General features: G+C 32.0%; 1 protein-coding gene across 1 annotated transcript in view; it reads left to right on the forward strand.

Moving 5' to 3' along the window:
- Positions 1-17,100, forward strand: part of LOC113366629 — a 68,237-nt gene extending 51,137 nt beyond the window's left edge. Inside the window, exons 4-6 of the mRNA XM_026608265.1 lie at positions 16,183-16,514; positions 16,578-16,709; positions 16,788-17,100. Of these exons, the coding sequence (XP_026464050.1) occupies positions 16,183-16,514; positions 16,578-16,709; positions 16,788-16,926 (603 nt within the window). The 3' untranslated portion in view covers positions 16,927-17,100. The remainder of the gene's footprint in view (positions 1-16,182; positions 16,515-16,577; positions 16,710-16,787) is intronic.
- The last annotated feature ends 5,111 nt before the right edge of the window (positions 17,101-22,211 follow it).

A 22,211-nucleotide genomic window follows, 5' to 3' on the forward strand; every position in this document is an offset into this window, starting at 1 on the left:
GCCGCTTTGAAGGCTGATGTCTTTTGAAATTGCAACAAGTTTAATGAATTTAGATATTCTTATGGCCTTACACACATGTGTCGGGTTTATTCTCAACAAGCGCCAATTCAATAGAATATTAATTTGTCATAAATACGTCATTCTCAAACAATGTTTATAACACTAACAATAAGTGTTATAAACATAAAAAAATAAAAACCTACTTAAACTGACTACATCCTCTTACTTAACACTTGGCAAATAAATTACTCACCTGAAATAAGTGGCAAATTCATATTCATATACCATTTGACCCCAGGTGCCAATAAGCATTCGCAAACAAATTTACGGTTCAGGTGTTCCTGAAAATAATAAAACTAATAAATATCTTTTGCGATGGAATTGTAGATACGTCGTAAATGAAATACAACTTTGAAAAAACTTATTAAAAAAATAAGGCGATGATATTTTTTATCTATGTAACTTTTCAGAAAGCCTCTGTTGGCCTATATATATTTGATAAAATTTTATTATTAGAATTTCTATAATATTGCCCAGAAATGCTGAGGAAGTGGAACGTGAAACAATTTGAGGGCAAACGCTCCAACCACCACGTCACAAGGAATACAAATAATATTTCATAATGATATCTTGGTATTAAACATTTATCATGCAATGCACATATTAATTCACAGGATCTTGACTAATTTATCCAAGTGGCTAAATTTAATCCATCTTTTCCACAAATGCTTTATCCTCTCGCCTATATCTAAATTTAAATCAGCAAATAATAATAATTACCAGCAAGGGATTCAGCACTACGTGATACACTGAGTAAACTATTATATTTCTAGCTATTTTTAAACCAAACGAAGTGCTATTTAGTTTCTATACAACCACAATTCTAGAAAATATCACGTTTTATCGTTGCTATCATATTTCCATGATAAATTGAAACAAATCTAGACAGTAATTATGATTTTTTTAAGCTAACTCTTGAGCATTATCAACGTACCTTATAATTTAGTAGACTTCTACATAGTGTAATAATATATGTTATAGAATAAAAGTATAAAACTAGTGGGGTGGGTGGCATCGTGCCTTAAGGCAAATTGCTGGAACTTCCCGTACCGTAACGAAATGTTCGAGGAATACTGAATGTTTTCAAATAGATTATTATAAATATTGTAACATTGTCTAATATTTATAAGAATTATATAAACTGAATTGCAAAGTTAAAATTATTTGTTTAAAGTATATTAAAACTATAGTCAGAATTAAAAATAAAATCTGAATTATTTTCAATATACATAAAATTAAAAAAAAAAAATTGAAAAAAAAGTTGAAACAAAAATTATTTTTTTTCAAAATCAATTATTTTGAAGACAAGCAGAAAGTTCTTTGAATCAATTAAATCGGACGCTTAGTTCTCTCAAAAACTGCCATTTTTTGTACATTTAGCTCCGTATCTTCGAAATGTCTGGGCCTGCCTTTGCGAAAAACTAATAACCACTTCTCCCAATCATTACTAATTGAATGTTTTTTAGATCATTCAAATCGGATGCTCCATTCTCTCAAAAACTCGATTTCTATTTTCTGCACTCTTTGCTCCGTATCTCCGTTACGGCTGGACCTGGCTTTGCCAAAAACAAATCAGCACATCTCCTTATCAATAGGAAGCGAATGTTTTTTGAACCATTTAAATCGGTTGTTCCGTACGCCCGAAAACGTGGACGAAAAATTGTATCCATCCATACATACACACACACACACACACACACATCCATTTTTTCTGAAGTATGCCAAAATGTTCAGAAACCTTCAAAACGTCGAGAAATGTTAAAATTTTCAATTCCGATTTTCGGCCCATTACAATAACTTACCCTACAGGAAGTTAAAAATGCGGACACACAAAAAAACACACACACAAACATCCATTTAGTTTCTGAGGTAAAATGTTCAGAAACCTTCAAAACGTCGAGAAATGCAAAAATTTTCATTTTCGATTTTCGGCCCATTACTATAACTACCCTAAGGGAAGTTAATAGGAAATTGTAGTTGAAATAAAACTGTCAGTAGTAATAATTATCCTCTATCATTTTACTGTTCCTTGTTGACAGTGTCCATTATCTCCTGGGCTAGCTTGGCGACTTCGTCCTTGTCCAGGTGCGCCTTCTTCATGATATTGCTCATCCTTTCCCCGCAAGAATTATTATTTTTTTAACACGATATCTTGTGCACACGATAAATTTTGATTTTGACACTTGGTTTTCAGAAGTCGATTAAAATAATACAAAATGGTGATCTGTACAAAAATATTTTGCAATGTTGTGTTGTGTTGACATTGAAAAAAGTGGAGGTTTTGGAAATATTTGATGGACTAGACGGGTGCTTTTGTTTTTGGGTAGGTGAAATTTTGGGACGGTTGCAGGAGGCTTTGGGAAACAAACTTATAATTGAAGTATCTATTTGTAAAATTTAATTGGTCGTTTTTTAGTGCATGCATATGTATACAAAATAGAAAGTGCATGTAGAAAATTAACGTTTCTTTAAATTTTTATCTGTCTGTCTGCTTGTTTGGGCTAATTTTCAAAACGTTGGGACCGACTTAGACGAAACTTTTTTTTGACAGGATGCTAATGTATTTGTAAAAAAACTTTTATTTTATCTTATCTAGCTCTATCCGAGATATCGTCCACGTAAAATTTAACAAAGAAGTATTTAATTTTTAACTTTCCGTAGGGTTATAATAATCGCAAAAAAATCGAAAATGAAAATATTGATATATCCTCAGAAAAAATGGATGTATGTCTGCGTGAATATGTGTGTGTATCCAAATTTTTTTTTGAAAACTTAAAAAAAAGATCTTTCCTCAAAAGCAATCGTTTCATCAACACAAGATGAAAGTTTTTTCAATCATTCAAATCGGATGCTTAGTTCTCCCAAAAACTGCCATTTTTGGCACTTTTTACCTCGTATCTTCGGAACGGCTGGACCTGCCTTTACCAAAAACTAATCAGCACATCTTCCTATCAATAAAAGTCGACTGCTTTTAAAATTTTTCAAATCGGTTCATCGTTCATTGTTCTAGAAATGAAATTAACTCATGCATAGTCAGATTGTATGTACCTATGTCCTTTACGGCTTTCTTTCAAGTGTATCAATTTCTGTTTTCGAAATATATGAAATAAATGAATAATTATGAAATTTTTTTTACAATATTCAACAATATATATTCAAAAAAATGTGGACGGGGACCGGACTCGAACTCGCATCGATCAAGTCTAATGGTTGTAAATTCGTCTCTTTAGCGACTGAGCTACATCGACACGTTAAATTGTCGATGTTTTTCATTTATCTCACAAAAAGGTAGAAAAGTTAAACTATACTCTGCCTCATCCTCGGGGATAAGGAGGTCCGGCTGCTCTTGGCAACTGAGCCGATCGGCTCAGCTGTACCCCCTCACCACGATAAGGTGGCAGCCACGAGGGGGGGGATGGGAGTCAGGGGGAGAGACGGGATTGCACACTCACAATTACACTGTGATCACCGACCGAATTCCAAGTCGACGCGAAAGCCAGGGGAATCGCACGAGGGACTCGACCCCGACAGTCGCGGACTCAAAGAACCCGACGACGAGCACCACATTCACACCATGCACACACTTACACCATGCCGCACGTATGACAAACGCAGGCCGAATTCCGAATCGACGCGGGAATCACGGGAATCAACCAGGAGACTCAACCAGTGACGTCCGCGGGACTCGAGGAACCCGACGGCGAAGCCCGCTGCCACACAGTTTGGCAGCTCTTGCTGGCCGGCCCGACTCGAAAGCTCCGGGCACCACGTCGCGATCGAACCGCTCCGGCCCTGGACACGAAATTTTGTTCAGTGGGTGGAACCCTTCCAGCGTTCTGGTCAACGGTCTTAAAGCCTGGGCCAACCAAAGACCTCACAGAAGTGGCCGAGTCCGACGATACCGTCGCCGAAGCGGAGCTTCGTATCGTACGCGCAGTATTTTATCGCGTGCATAAACATCGCAGGACGATGCCGATCTAGTTCGAAGGACAGGCTGCCCTCTAGCCTATAGCGCACACAATTAGTACAATTCAACGTGTGACGGACGACACAATTTTTAGACTTGATCGACACGAGTTCGAGTCCCGTCCCCGCCTACTTTTTAGTTATTTTTTTCAATCTATATTGTTAACACAAATTGTTATCTATAATAATTGATATATATAATAACAATATAGATTGAAAAAAATAACTAAAAAGTAGGCGGGGACGGGACTCGAACTCGTGTCGATCAAGTCTAAAAATTGTGTCGTCCGTCACACGTTGAATTGTACTAATTGTGTGCGCTATAGGCTAGAGGGCAGCCTGTCCTTCGAACTAGATCGGCATCGTCCTGCGATGTTTATGCACGCGATAAAATACTGCGCGTACGATACGAAGCTCCGCTTCGGCGACGGTATCGTCGGACTCGGCCACTTCTGTGAGGTCTTTGGTTGGCCCAGGCTTTAAGACCGTTGACCAGAACGCTGGAAGGGTTCCACCCACTGAACAAAATTTCGTGTCCAGGGCCGGAGCGGTTCGATCGCGACGTGGTGCCCGGAGCTTTCGAGTCGGGCCGGCCAGCAAGAGCTGCCAAACTGTGTGGCAGCGGGCTTCGCCGTCGGGTTCCTCGAGTCCCGCGGACGTCACTTGGTTGAGTCTCCTGGTTGATTCCCGTGATTCCCGCGTCGATTCGGAATTCGGCCTGCGTTTGTCATACGTGCGGCATGGTGTAAGTGTGTGCATGGTGTGAATGTGGTGCTCGTCGTCGGGTTCTTTGAGTCCGCGACTGTCGGGGTCGAGTCCCTCGTGCGATTCCCCTGGCTTTCGCGTCGACTTGGAATTCGGTCGGTGATCACAGTGTAATTGTGAGTGTGCAATCCCGTCTCTCCCCCTGACTCCCATCCCCCCCCTCGTGGCTGCCACCTTATCGTGGTGAGGGGGTACAGCTGAGCCGATCGGCTCAGTTGCCAAGAGCAGCCGGACCTCCTTATCCCCGAGGATGAGGCAGAGTATAGTTTAACTTTTCTACCTTTTTGTGAGATAAATGAAAAACATCGACAATTTAACGTGTCGATGTAGCTCAGTCGCTAAAGAGACGAATTTACAACCATTAGGCTTGATCGATGCGAGTTCGAGTCCGGTCCCCGTCCACATTTTTTTGAATATATATTGTTGAATATTGTAAAAAAAATTTCATAATTATTCATTTATTTCATATATTTCGAAAACAGAAATTGATACACTTGAAAGAAAGCCGTAAAGGACATGGGTACATACAATCTGACTATGCATGAGTTAATTTCATTTCTAGAACAATGAACGATGAACCGATTTGAAAAATTTAACTAGCTGTAAGTGGAATTCTGTCTTAAGGCAATTAAGGCATAGCGCCTTAAGGCAAATTGCTGGAATATCCCGTACCAAAAATTATTATTTTTTTAAAAACGATTAACATTATTAAAAAAAAATTACTTCGAAAAAATAAGATTTTTGAGAAACTATAAATTGGACAAAAAATTACTTTTTTTTAAAAAAAAATTTTAAAAAATAAAAAAAAATAAAAAAAATAAAAAAAAATGTTTTCTTTATTTTGACATATTTTGGAAGATCTGAACTTTTTTTCAAAGCAATCGTACTGCTTTAACGGCATAGAGACAAAATATCGAAGCGCGTAAGCGCCGCGTCGCCGTCTAACGCATAAGCATTGGTACGGAGCCCATAGGAATGTAAACAAAATTTATACTTATTGTTAAAATCTCTATAAAATATCTGATAATTTGATGTGAATATGTCTAATGATCATTTTTGACCGCAAAATGGCTTTTTTTTACTTTTTCTACTAGATCTCCGGAACCGCCAGACCTGCCTTTCCAAAAACTTAATCAATTCTTCATTTTATCAATTTAAGTAAAATGGTTTTTGAATCATTCAAATCGGACGCTCCGTTCTCTTAAAAACTGAGTTACCGTTTCTGAAACTATTTGCCCCATATCTTCAAAACGGCTAGACCTGCCTTTGCCAAAAACTAATCAGCACGTCTCCTTATCAATACAAATCGAATGTTTCTTGAATTATTCAAATCGCACACACACACATACACGCACACACACATACATCCATTTTTTCTAACAATAAGGTATGCGAAAATATTCGGAAGGTTTTGAAACGTAAATATATATAAAAATTTTCATTTTCGATATTTTTGCTATTACTATAACTTGCCCTACGGGAAGTTAATAAATTACAGTACGTATAAACATGGATTTCCAGTGGTTCTGATTGTCCGAGATATTATTGTTCTGTTCTGATTGTATTTGCTCCGTAACTCCGAAACGGCTGGACCTGCCTCTCCCAAAAACTAATCAGCACGTCTTCTCGTCAATAGAAATCGATTGCTTTTTGAATCATTCAAATCGGTTGATTTGTGCTCTCGAAAACGTCGACGAAAGCGGAGGTTTTAGTCGGTAGTGTAAATTACCCTACGGAAGGTATTATGTCATCCTATTACCGTTCCGTAAATTACCAAAAAAAATCCCGTTCAATCCAAGGAGGCTCCTTTACCATTTAATTCACTAACTTCTAATGTGCTCTCACTGATGGGTGCTCATGGAGCATATGATTATTGTATGCTAATCAACTTTTAGGAAATTCTAATTATGACATAATAAACTCTAATCTAACATCGGAGATCTCTTACGCTTAAATTTTGTGAAAGATTAAGCAAGCAGGTGCTCAAAGAGAAACAAACGGACCCGTAGCGATTATTGTTTCATTTGACAGAAAAATAATTACTAGTGGGGTGGGTGGCATCGTGCCTTAAGGCAAATTGCTGGAACTTCCCGTACCGTAACGAAATGTTCGAGAATTACTGAATGTTTTCAAATAGACTTAATTTTAAATATTGTAACATTGTCTAATATTTATAAATATTATATAAACTGAATTGCAGAGTTGAAATTATTTGTAAAGTTTATTAGAACTATAGTCAGAATTAAAAATAAATATTTTCGATATACAAAAAACTAAAAAAAAAAAAGGACATTTTTTTTCTCCAAAATCGATTATTTTGTTAAGACAAGCAGAAAGTTCTTTGAATCATTTAAATCGGACGCTTAGTTCTCTCAAAAACTGGCATTTTTTACATATTTAGCTCCGTATCTTCAAAATGGCTGGGCCTGCCTTTGCCAAAAACTAATAAACACTTCTCCCAATCATTACTAATTGAAAGTTTTTAAGATCATTCAAATCGGATACTCCGTTAGCTCAAAAATTCGATTTCTATTTTCTGCACTCTTTGCTCCGTATCTCCGAAACGGCTGGACCTGCCTTTGCCAAAAACTAATCAGCTCTTTTCCCAATCAATAGGAATCGAATGTTTTTTGAACCATTCAAATCGGTCGATCCGTGCGCCCTAAAACGTGACTGGAAATTTGTATCCACACATACACACACACACACACACACACACACACACGTACACACACACATCCATTTTTTCTGAGGTATGTCAAAATGTTCAGAAACCTTCAAAACGTCGAGAAATGTAAAAATTTTCAATTCCGATTTTCGGCCCATTACAATAACTTACCCTACGGGAAGTTAAAAAACTTGACGTGCATAGTATGATGTTCATTATAAGTACAAAACCGGCTGTAAGAATTTGTTTTTCATAAATATCGATGAGTACGTTTCGAGGTAAAGGTCGATTAATTAAGGTCATTACTTATTAATGAATTTCTTTTGTTGTTAATTGTAAAAAACGCACAGTCTAGTATTGTTTAATTCTTTGATTGTGTCTAGCAGGAACTAATGTAAACTCATCGTAATTTATATTAATTCATATTTTATATGCACGTATAATGAAGATGTTTATATACATCCTAGCAATTCAAAGCACTCAGTTTTTTCTTCTTCTAATCACTATAATAAAATACAAAAAATAATTTTAATTGTGGTATAAAAACAGTCTGAAGTCTCCTGTCTCCTCCCAGTCGAAGATCATTGTCAATATTGGTTGATTCTATTTACTGCAAATAAGTCTAATTTAAATGCGAATATGAAGAATCCTCAATTATCTGGTAAAAAGTCTACAAGGGTAGGTCATTTTATTAGCTACGTTTTTATATTTTTTACCTCATATATTTAACTTCCTGTAGGGTGCAGTAATCGCAAAAAATCGAAAATGAAAATTTTTATATATGTTTACGTTTCAAAGGTTTTTGAACATATTGGCATACCTTAGAAAAAATTGATGAATGTGTGTGTGTGTGCGGATACAAATTTTCGTCGACGATTTCGGGAACACGGTTCAACCGATTTCAATTATTCAAAAAAACATTTTACTTGTATTGACTTATTAAATTTTCATGAAGGCAAGTCTAGCGGTTTCGGAGATCTAGTGAAAAAAGTAAAAAAAAGACATTTGGCGGTCAAAACTGATCATTAGACATATGCATTTAAAATTATCAGATATTTTATAGAGATTTTAACAATAAGTATAAATTTTGTTTACATTCCTATGAATTCCGTTCCTATTTTTATCTGTTAGACGGCTATGCAGTTAAAGCAATACAATTGCTTTGAAAAAATAATCAGAACTTCCAAAATATTTCAAGTGGTTCAATATAGTGGTGTATGGCACCGTGCCTTAAGGCAAATTGCTGGAACTTCCCGTTCCGTAATAAAATATTCTAAGAATATTAAATGTTTTCAAATATTATTATAAATGTTTTTAAATATTGTTATAAATAATAAAAATTACAACATTTATAATAATATTTGAAAACATTTAATATTCTTAGAATATTTTATTACGGAACGGGAAGTTCCAGCAATTTGTCTTAAGGCACGATGCCATACACCACTAGTTTTTCATTATTTTATTTCTCGTTCATGAACACCACTGCTTTATGTGGAACGTGATCCGATCCCCTAGGTAGAGGTAGGTAGGTATCGCGATTCGCGAACAATGCAATTGCTTTGCTAGACCAGGTTAGGCGAGGAACAACTTTGCTTTTTTGCGTTAAATTATTTATAACGAGTGCCCGCAATGTTTGCTCTGGCATGGATTGTATATAATTACCAGGAGGAACTGAGCAAGGATTACAATTGGAACTGGTTTCGTATTATGTTCCCTGAATGTGCCTCTTAACTCTTACATCACGAATGAAATGCTTTATGCGCATGTAATGCACACTCTGACGCAATCGTAGTAAGGATAATGAAATATTTGTTGATTTAAAAGCAGTTGACATAATTGATTATTCATTGTTGAACCTGAGAAATTATTTTATTTTATTTACATCCGTCTTGGAACAGCTTCATATCAAGCTATAGTGACTCTAGTTGTCGCTTGAAAATATGGATCTATGAATTAAATTAAATTATACATTTTCTGGAGATGAATAAGCATCTTCGCATCTTAGCGGAAAATTTTTCCAACCTTTCTCGCGTTTTAGAGCAAGAAATTGAAGTTATTTTCGGACATATCGATTTGTATCGATGAATGATTGAAGTATGTTCTCGTAGATGCTAATTCAGAGTCTTGCATTTATCTTTAATGTTCCTTTTGGCACATATTGCAACAAATATTGCATATACACTGCAAACTTCCGGGAAATCTAATGCATGGATATTCTATATTGCAACAGATGCGTTTCGGATTGATTTAGTGGAATACTCTCTCATAGTTAAGTTTTACGAATAATTAAATGTTACATAGATAGATAGTTACATAAACAACATAATAAATTTAATTAAAGGATAGAGTGCTAAAAATAATAAAATAAAAAATTAAAATTACTCTCGAAATTATAATGATGGCTTGCAATGATAGTATTTCAAATGTGACAAATGATTCACCGGCATATTTTCGCTTCATTATTAATTTCTGTGGTTTTTTAAGTTTTAAAATGCGAATAATGTCTCATATTGGTCAGCAAGGTAAAAAGTACAAAGAATAGCATGATTCATACAAAATCACATCATATATATTTAAAACATATTTCCAAGTGAAAATGGGACTTCCGGGCATTGCAGCTTTAAGATAAAAATCCAATAAAAAAGACTTAGCAAATATAGATATAACAGTCATTAAGTTAAAATAATAAAAAAGCTTCCTCATATATCTGTCGAGCTATCACAAAATATAAGATATATTATTTATAGAATGTGATCTATATACTCAGTATAGATACTTTAGTTCTTGGATCCTTTTGCATAAAATTTCCATTTCCTCAGAGGCCATAAAATTTTTCTAGAGCCGACTTCTTCAAACAATAGCCAGTGGGCAGAAACGAGTGGCCTTTACTGCAATAATTTCAGTGCCCGTGTAGTATTAATTGCGCAACCGTTTCGAGTTCTGAACTTACAATTGTGTAGTAAACGTAAAATTTGAAGCAGCACGAATAATTGCATGAACGCATAATAACATGAACATGACTAACAATAAGCTCATGATGAACGATTATGTGTCTGGTTCCGCGCACGAACCGAGTCGCAGAGTCGCAGAGTCGCACACCCTCTGCGAGTGACTCACGCCGGGTTAGAGGCAAGCGGAGTCGAAGGAATGCGCCGAATGCTTTAACAATTACACCAAATGACAAACTCGGGAAGTTTTATCGGAACTCTCATTCGGACAGAAAACATTACTGAATTACTGAATCATTCAAGATCAATTTATGATTTGTTATAATCTCTTCCGATTTAAAAATAAAAACACTGGGAGGTGTGAGCGCCCATGTTTCAACAAGAATTGCTGCATCCCTATAAGAAGGCTCGCCCGTAGGTAAGAGATTTAGAGCGGCGGGACTTGATTCAGAGCTCCCGGGTTCGGAATATGGATGGATTAACATTGGGTTACCATCTAAAAATACAAATTAAGAAAGAATTTCAACCCAACAGCTCATAGGACGATTCTGATTACTGTTAAAAAATAAAAATAAATAAAAAAAGAAAAAAGATCCCTATATAAAGAAACTAGGATCTTGTACGGCTTCTATGAAATTTTCTGCACTATACTTATGAATATATTTCAAAAGCACTTTTTCTAAATAATAAGTCTAGAATCTATAATTGTAAACTGTATTTTAAGCGTCCTGCAGGGCTGGTTCTCTATAATAAAAATATTTTGTTCCTTGTTTGCCAAACGCAAAGGATTTTTTATGCTTTAATAACGATTTAGTTTTATTCTTTTTTCAAATGAAGTTTATAACAAGATGCTATAAATGCTCAAATTCTTATCTCGAGTGATTCAACCTGTTTATTTTCAGATGCCAGATTCATTGCCAAGGTCTGAAAGTAAAATTGTATTGAACGTAATAAATTTGCAAAACACATGAAAGCACTTAAATCAAATATAATTTGAAACATCTATAAGATATCACTTCGTTTATAATCTTATTTATGAGATAAAAGATTTTTCGTAAATAAAAGCTCGTGTATCGAATTTTGTTCGTATGTCGAGGCAACGAATCGCTCCTTTGGACACTCATATCTTGAAACATATATTAAAAATTATTTGAAGTGAGTATTATCTGATTGGCCTTTCTAGAAATCCGCTCGAAAAATTTAACAGATATGTTTCCAACACATAAATTCATATTAAATTAAATAATAAATCTATACGTGCACAAACACTGAGGGACATGTTCATAATCAGAATATGACAAATCAGTCATTTCTATATTTAAGATATATTTTATGATTTTGGCACAGATCCCATTGGCATTTCTGAGAGTGCGTTTCTAATGCGTTTTGTTAAGCTGATGGGATTTTGTAATAATAATTTTCAGTACTATGTAACTATATATACAAATAAATAAATCATCGAGACACGTAGCAGAAAACATGAAGAATTTGGCTGACCGAGATTGAAATTAAATAATAAACTATGAAACTATGAATACTTGTTATTGACATGTGTTGATGGGATGGAAAATAAATTGTCGAATACACAGTGTAAAATAAATTTTGAACTGAGCCAAAGATAAAATATATGTTAGACTGAGATATAGAAAAGGTTCGGGTTTGTTCAATGGATAGCACAAGGTTCAAGGTACTATGCGCATCTCGGACAGTCTGATATCAAGCAGTAGTAATAAACAGTTACACCAACAGCTAGTTATTTTTGTCCACTGTTGTCTCCGGTCAATATATAATAAATATAAAAGTCTGTTTACCCTATTTATATATAAAAGAATAGAGTTTCATTCGTTGGTTTTATTATTGGCAAACCATGTATTATTCATCTCCCCACTAAATAGAGATACTGAACCAAGGAAGATACATCCGATGCATTCGACATTATTTCGATTATCTTTTATGCAAATTGACTCTATTGTTAATGAATTAATCAAGTAATTTATAAACACGTTTGTTTATCGTGTCATAAACTAAGTATGCAAAAATCACAAACATTCATCGTTCACAATAAGTGAAATGAATGACCCACAATTGGCATCCGTCTATTGCTGATGTAATAATTGCAGAATAAGTATAATGATGGTACATCATCGTACATTAAACAAACATTCAATTTATTCCACCATCCATTAGATAAAATCGACAAGCGATAAAGAACTTCGAAAAGCATCAGTTCGACACAAAAAAAAAACAGAAAATAAATAATATATCCTTGAAACTATTCTTCATTATATTTAATAGGCCTTTTATTGCTTAACTATAAGCTGAGTAATTATAATTTACTACATATCTGATTTATTTGCAGACATAACTATAAAAGTTATTATTTTCCACGCAACTGACATTTTCAATGCAAATAAAATATATAAAATTTTCTAACAGTTTTCGAATATCTGCAGAATATGAGAAAGTTGAAATATTTATCATTAGGATATGATTGATGAATGGGAATGGAAATAGTATGAATAAATATAAACATGGACATTTTAGTTTTATAGCTGTGTGTTATTTATATGTTTGTACTTAAATGTAAACGATAAATATGAGCATATAGTAAATTCATTGTTGAAGTAAATAACGATGTAGTACATATTTATAATAATTTTTCAATACTCGAATTTAATACATGGATTATTCCTATATGAGATTCCGAGCCAATCTTCAATCTAGTGCACTAGAGAATTCGACAGTAAATCATCAATTTAAAATTTCGAATTGGTTTCCTCTTGCTTTTCCCAACCTGTGTCAGATATCTTAGATATGAGATAAATCAACCAAAGAAGGTGGCATTATGTATTAAAATATTACATATAATTATAGAGCAATATCACAGCATCGGCTTTTGAGTCAAGTTATATTTATTATAATGTGTTCGTCTTTTCGTTTTTACGCTTTTCATATTCTTGTCATTTTAAATTAGTCTCCATTAAGTCCCTTTCTCGCCTACCATGTCGTCCATGTAGCATGTGCGTCGATTTTATCATATGCATAATATGATATAATATCATCTATACGGGTTTTTATATCAAGAAGAGACTACTGAACATTAAATCATTCTTAGCCATATATAGATGTAAACACATTATATCATATATAGATATACACATACTTATATATGTGTGTATGTATATATTAGGTTGGTCCTTAATATAGATATTTTCAAATTTATTTGCTCCCAGGGGCTAAAACACTTCCAGATTATTAAAAAAAAATCTGAAAGTGTTAGCTCTTAATATTAACTTTAAGATAGTTCGCTCTACAATCAAAGTTTCTTATGAAATTAATGAGTAAAATTCCATTTGTTTTTTAGAATTTCATAACTTAGCGACAAGTGAACCAAAATTTTGAGAATAACGTTGTATTTGCTTATTTTGATCATAAATAAAAAATTTACAAGAAAAATATTATATATTTTATAAAATAAGTATTTAACCGGGAAGAAGAACCAAGAAACTTTGGATGGAAGGCGGGCCATGTTAGAGTTAATATTAAGAGCTAAAACTTTCAGAGATTTTTTTTATCAATTCGGAAGCATTTGAGCCCCTGAGAGCAAGGAAATTCGAAAACATCCATATTAGATCCAGCCAGATATTTAATAAAAAGTATAACATCATTGATATTTGTCATACATTCGATTATTCCTAATTGATCATTCAAAATATTAAATAAATAGTTCAAATCGCCCAAAGAACGATTGTAGCTCGTAAAATCGTTTTATAGAATCATTCGATTCTTATATCTGACTATTTAATAAATTGATGTATATAATTCGTGTTAACATCAAACGAGACGATAAAATTAATTGAAGATTATACTACTGATTTAATATCGTTTGAAATAAATAAAAATTTATTGGTCGAAAAGAAAAATCGTAAAACATTTATTTATGACTTGTCAATAATCAAACATGATGTAGTAATTTATTTTTATTAGCCGTTTATATCATTTTTTAAGTATCAATATTTAAATTGTTATGTATATGTTAAATAGCTGCATAACTCACTAATTATTTAAAATATTTGAGATAAATATTCAGTAAAGATGAATGTTTGTCTTATTTTATGACTTAGGCTCTAATGGCAAATCATGATGCCCTCAAGGGACAAGTTTGCAAATGATAAATATCCACGTTGAAGATTACCTTCTTGAGGACAAAAGTTTATTAGTTGATTTATTAATACCATTATAGATTTTGACACCAGCATCTACAAGAATCTAGTAAATTTACCCAGACTGTAGACCATCGTTCCATATAATTATTTCTTAATCGATTATATTTATAACGTATTTTATATAATGTCAGGTTAATTAACATTCATTCATAAACTGTTAGAAAAAGATTAGATAATTGCTCAATCATCGTTATATCTATTAATGCGATTTTATGCTTTTTGCCAATTAAATAGACCGGTTAGAAATAAATATATACGTATATATATATATATATATATATATATATATATAATATAATATACTTATAAGTACTATAAGTACTATAATATACTTACACTCACAAGGACAATCTCTTTCATATGTTGTATGTTTTGGAATTTTCGTATTCCTTAATTTTATATTTTTATTATATTTAGATAATTTGGGAAGTTTTTAAATAAAAAGTGTTGAAACTATAAAATTTAAACATAAAATCCTATTCGGGTTTAGGGCGACCGCGATTTTATATGAGCAAACCACATTGCATTTATGAGAATATTGAACTCTTTCAACACATTTATGTTCTACATATTGGAAATGCTATCCAACCAATTATTAAACAAAAATATAAGTTATATTTAAAAATATTTTTAATACTATTTCAAGTCCCAAGTCCCATATTTCAAGTATTTGACTCAGAGCACGAATAAATAAAAAAAAAACACAAAAACCACAAACAATTAACAAAAGACGTGTATAACAGTAATATTTATAAAATAAATTATTTATTTTATTTATATTTGTTCAAAAAATTAAACGTAAACATCAACTATGTTGAGTTGCTTCTCATGAAAGTGCCAAACTTATTTTTAGCTATCAAATTTTAGTTACCTTGGAACTACAGATTTTTATTTATAATAAATCAATAATAAACATATTATTATTCTCCCAACCCACGATTTACACCGATAAAATGGGTCACACCTTATGATGAACTTATGAACTTTTCATTATATATCTTTACTATTTCAATTTCTGTCCAATTTTATGGTGTGAAACGATATTAGATCATTGTTGTGTCGCCTTATTGAACGACTAAGTTATTAGAATTTTCTAACTTTATTATAGTTAACAAGTAAGGCAATAATCACGTGTTTTATTATTCAAGTGCGTATATTTTATAGGCACACACATTAAAGACCTTCGAGACCTGAACCATAAACATTGATATATAAAACCGGCATTCTAGAAAACCTCATGATTCAAGTCATTGCCAGGGGATCATATAGAAAAAATAAGACAGTTAATAAGTCAAATATTGGTTTGGATCACATTTTTCAAATTGTAACAAGCAAAATATAGGACAGCAATCCAGATAGTTTATTAAATTAGAAATAAATTTGCCAAAATTATATGAAACCAGAAACCTACTAGGTCTGATAATTACCTTATCTTTCTCTTACTTAAAATGAAAAAAAAGACTATAATCAATTTAGTCGACAAAGCTTGATATACAGAAATAGCACTAACAATTAATCATTTAATAATATTTATCGATTCTTTCAGACGGTGAGCCTAAACAACAAATCAAGCGTAGAACGTTTAAGTTTTGTGAACCACACCGAATGCGCCTGCGTGGACCGCAGAGTGGTTCCTGCACCAGAGGAAGAAACCGACACCAGCACCATGGATGAAGATTCTGAAAGGGAATCGAACGAACGCAGCCAGGCCATGTCTGTAATCAAAGTGACTGAATCTCCATTAGAATCCAAGGCTAATCCACAGGGGTTGAGTCGGAGATCGGCTGCTACGAACCATGGAGCTGGTGTCCATAATGTGCAAGAAACACAAGATGAAGAAGGAAAGTTCCAGAAAGAGCAACAGGACATTCTTAGGAGGTAGGGATTATTTTAACATCCTTCAATAACTAATTAAGTGAGTAAATTCACGTTTGTTTTTAGGTGTCGTTGTCCTAGTCAATTCAGTGCTCATCTGCTCCAGGACGGAGAATGCCAATGTGACTGTTTCGAGGGACAAAAAGACTGCGCCAGGATTAAACGAGGAAAAGAATATTTTGGCATTACTGACAGGATGTTAGTATCAATTGTAATATATCGATTACAAAATATGTAATTAATATTAATTCATTCAATCTAAATTATATTTTCCAGATGTATTCAGCGAGGAGATTGTAGATTGCCACAATGTGAATTCGGAGCCTATAAAAGGCCAAGTGGAAGATGTCCAAGAAGACAAGAAAAACTGGAAGCGATGGGCAGATATGGAAAAAGATCGCTAATGTTTGACTGAAGACATCTACATTTTCGCTCAATTTTTTGAGATCAAGTAATAATTGATTGAGTTAACATCTGCTGTAGGGCAGGTGACTCAAAGTCGACATAGGGCCTTCAAAAGGCGCTTGCAGAAAGGAAAAAATTAAAAAGTCAAAACATGCCACGAGAAATCAAGTGCTCAAAATATTACGTCCATTACTAAGATTTCTTTTAGAACCTTTGGTTCAAAATCCTTGTGAATACAATAAAGATTATTGTATATCACACATGAAAATATTACCTATTACAATTTAAGTCGATTTAGATTTACAAACTTAAAAGTATTATATAATATATTTGCATAAAAGATTTTTATATCGAAGTTTCAACAATAGCTAATTTTATATTTAATTGTAATTGTATATATATATTTGTAAGTGATTGCCATTTCTTACATCGGCCATAAATATTTAGTTTGATAAAATTAGGTGAAATATAATAGTTTATTAAGTTATTATAAAGTGTCTGATTTGTGGATATAACATTAAAATAGTATATCTTTAATTGAGCGACTAGTCTAATTCGATGAGTTCTTATTATGGAAAACAGTCATCATAAGGATAATGTAACAAGTTTTATAAAATAAGCCAGATAATTCATAAAATGTTTATTTTCTCAAATTCATTAGATTTTGCAATTATCTTGACGACTTTTGGAAATTCTAAGTAAAGGCTAATATAAAAAATATTAAACCAGAAGCTAGTATAAAAACTAATTCAGTTGCATTTTCATTGATATATTGTATTGCATTAATGAACTGATATAAAAATTCTATTTATAAAAGAGTACTGCTTATTATTAAAATAACTATAGGTAATCAGATAAATTTTGTAATTATTTCTTTCTATTAAAATATATTAGAAAAAAAATTCTTATACATGCTTATATATAAAAAAACACCAACATAATTATTGTAAATATAGCTGCTTCAAGTTTACGAACATATATTCAATTCGAATAGAAATAAATTAACATTGAAATTATATTGCTGCTAATATAAATGATACACAATTAACCCGACTTAACATTTTATTATAGAAAAAGTATGTATGATATATTGTCAAGTTTTGACTATATTTTAATAAATATCAATTTCTTGTAAAGCATTTCATTATTTTTGACTGAACAATAATTTACTTTACTACCATATAATCTGCATACTATTTTTTGCTTCACGAAGGGGAAGTTTAGGTTTTCGTCAAAAATTACATATTATTATTTAAAATATAAATATTGATTGACTCACCTTGCCAGCCGTCGGTCGAGACTCCCAAGGCGTGTGAATATTGATTAAGCAACACATTAGTACACATTAGGAGGACGTTTATTAGCACTAACCGACATGCTAAATCCATTCGCCATTTTATCTCTTTCCATTTCTCGCAAACTATTCCGAATAACGATCGTTATTATGGAAACTTGGACTTGGACTGTTGCAAAACGCATTCCGGACAGAAACAGAAGCACGGCCTCCGCGAATAGGCGAGCTGGCACATTCTCAGCACACTGAAAATCTAATAAATAAATCACACAATATATATTGAAACCTAAAATGATATATCGATTTCAGTCAACATATTGAGAATTATATTCATAGATATGCTGCTTTATAAAACCCTTAAAATGTTATCTATGAAAGATGAAAAAAAATAGGTTGATGAGTTAAAATTTCCAATGTCTCGACAAGATGATCTTGCTTTCAGTTTCTTTGATCTAAGTTTGTTATTATATTGCTTATTTGTGCTATTTTTTTATTAAATTAAACTTTCCATTAGTTTTTATTAATCTAATAACTTATCATACCTATTACTATAATCTAAATTAACAATTACAACCTCCTTTCATCATCTTTTATAGATAACACTTTTTCAGGGTTTTATAAGCAGCATCTCTCTAAATATAATTCTCAGCCATATATTACATGAGATGCATATATTAAATGAGACTCATAAGTAGTAAAAATTATAATAAAATTATTACTCGTGGTCAAGGTTTGACCAACCATGTTGTGACCAACCCTTTCTCGAGGTAGGATGTGATAAACGTTTAAACACATAAATACCTGTAGATTATTGTAAGTATGGAGTTAAGCAAGAAGTATAAGAGTAATAACATGTAGATTGAATATAAATATATATGAAATATAAATAGTGGTCCTATTCTCATTTTTATGGTGAAGGGATTATCAATTACACTACGTGATCCACATCAACTCAATAATAATTACATGAATGTGATTGTTATTAAGTATTATAACAATATCTGTATGTAAACTTAGAATAAGTAAGTCTATTGAAAGAGCATAATGTGAAACTGAACTTCACATATCGAAATCGGTAAGTCTTAATTGTATAAATCAGTCTATTACATTGTAGTGTATTAATGTATTAATATTGAATGATTGAATCATTTTCTAAACAATTGTTTAGGAAATTGAGCCAGAAAGGGATTAAGGTATTAGAGTTATTTGACTTATTCTCATTTGTTTAAATCCATTGTTAACAATGCTGTGTACTAATGATTTGATTTCAGATTATAACTATACATTTTTCATCGATTAAGTTTTGCCAAGATGAATAGCACTGAAAAGTCAATAAGTATGGTATAGTATAATATATACAGAAAGATATATATCTGATGATAGATACATATGAACAAAATACATATGAACCACACTCATACATATTTATATACATTAAATAGTCAAGTTTTACATCGAAGAACTATGTACATACAAATATAAAAGTAATATATATATATATATATATATATATATATATATATATATATATATATATATAAATATATATATATATATATATATATAATGGATTTATAGATATGGGCATTGCACCAAATGAAAATCTAATAATATTTTGTTAATTATTACTTCAACTTCATACTTCGTATTATGCCAGGATCAATAAACCTAAATAAAATTTTTTATATCAACACCTACATATAATTGTATAATTTTATTTTTCTGAACCAGAAACCTTTTCTTTTTTCATCATTTTCATTTATAATTATTTCCTTGGTATGAATGGCCCTTTTTCAAAATCTTTGTAAGATTGATGATGAAATGACTTAATCACTTTCCTAAAATGCAGAAATAATTATAAATAAAAAATTGAATATTGTAAATGATCTTAGGCCATACTTTCCTAAGTTGAGTTGGTGTTCAACTAAGCTCATGGCCTTATTGCTTATTAAATATATATAATAATAATAATAATTTATCAATAGTAAAACACTATAATCCGTTAACGGATTGACAAGTTTACATAACTGTCTACATACTCCATTATAGAAAACAAAGTGGTTTTATCCGGTTCCTACAATAATTATTTGTATTAGTGAATCCCCTAAAACTAAGCTAATAATTTGCAATTTGCATAAATCTAAACAATTCTATTACCTTGTAACAAGTACAATATAATATACGTTTTAATTTTACTCACTTGTGTGTAATGTATCCAATAATATAAATAACTTGATCAAAATATCTTCAAAATATTTTGACAGTTCGATAACTGAATTAGAACTAAAGATTGATTCGTGTGAACTTGTATATAGTAATATTAGAAAACGGAAAGGCAACATAATTGACTTATTGTGTATTATATTAATCTATATTTAGTTTTATTTATATTTATTGGTGTGTATTTGTAAATAATCTATTCACTTTAAGTTCTCCATTCGACCCTAGCACCACATTTCAAAGCCTTCCAGGTAGTTTTGTCAGCCTTTCTTAGAGTCCATGCATAGTCCATGTCTCTGATCCGTACAGAACTATATTTCAAATAAAGTGATAACGAGTAAATGACTCCAAATATAGTACCTTGAATAGCTTCAATTTATTGTATAGCTTGAGCTTAATTTAAGTGTAAAGTGCTATTTCCTATAATTTAAAGAATTAACATAAAAATTTCTAAAATAATTCAGATTGAAAAATGTGCAAAAACGGGCAAACCGCTCGGCGGTACCCATATGGAAGCGTTCTGAACGTTAGTAACGTAACAATCCGGAGCTAGTTAATCTAAGACTCGACAATCCCTCCTCAAATGTATGAGAAATTTGGAAACAAGGGCGGCTTATTCATGGAGCAGCCGAAACCTCAACCGTGCGTTCGGCCCGTCGCCGTGCAAGCGGGAGTTTTCGACAGCTACACGAAACCGCCTTATTGAGTTTAACTTATATGTGACGGGTGCCACTGAGCAGATCTGCCTAACAACACGTTTATTATAGCGATCAATGTCCAGTAAGTGCCATCACAGACGAAGACACACACCTCCGACACTAGAAGGATTGTTCCGTGCTTATATACTTACATTCGCGAGCTGATTTGCGCAGGGAGAGGTACGATTCAAACGCAGTCGGCTATCTGACGGTGAATTAGGGCAATAGTTAGCACGGAAACAGACCAAGGCGAGTGAAGAACCAATGTTATTATCATTTTATTAATGTATCTAGAATTCATAAAATTCTTTGTTTATCTTTTTATTTTTTAGGAACTGTAAATTGTTGAAATATTTTTTATCAAATCACTAAAAAAAAAATTAAAAATACCTCGAGGTTAGATATTAATTGTTGCAAGTACATAGACAAAATACAGATCTTAAAATATATTTGTATATGTTTACATACAAATATAAACAAAATAATACTTACATTATATTAATATTTCACTAAAATTAATATTATCTGAATACAAAATAATAAATTTAAATAACACATAATTTAAAATTGATTGCCCTTTTTTAAAATTACTTTAACTTTTATTTCGAATTACAATATTTTATACATTATTGAATGCCCTTTTTTAAAATTACTTTAACTTTTATTTCGAATTACAATATTTTATACATTATTGAATTATTTTTATAAATATTTTTTAATACAAATTCTATTCTTTAATCTCTCAGATTTCTTTTAATTATAATTATTTCTTAAACTTTATTAAATGTATTGTTTAAATATTAGATTAAAAACCATATTATAATTTCCTCATAAACAAGTATAAATTTCCTCTTTTAGGTATATTTTGATCGAAAGTTCTAAAATTAGTATATTATTACTATGTATCATAGTACATACTTGCAATTTGAAAATTAGGATTACTTTTATTTTTAATAATTTACAAATATTCTGTTTTGCTTGATAAAAAATCAACTTAAAAACAATTAAGATACAATTTGCAATTCTTTTTTATTCATAATTCAAGTCTTTGAAATATACAAAATAAAATTACATTATAATTGA

Source organism: Ctenocephalides felis, unplaced genomic scaffold (assembly GCF_003426905.1).
Source record: "Ctenocephalides felis isolate EL2017-DRISC unplaced genomic scaffold, ASM342690v1 CF-g0.4_SCAFFOLD_01170, whole genome shotgun sequence".
Taxonomy (NCBI): Eukaryota; Metazoa; Arthropoda; class Insecta; order Siphonaptera; family Pulicidae; genus Ctenocephalides; species Ctenocephalides felis.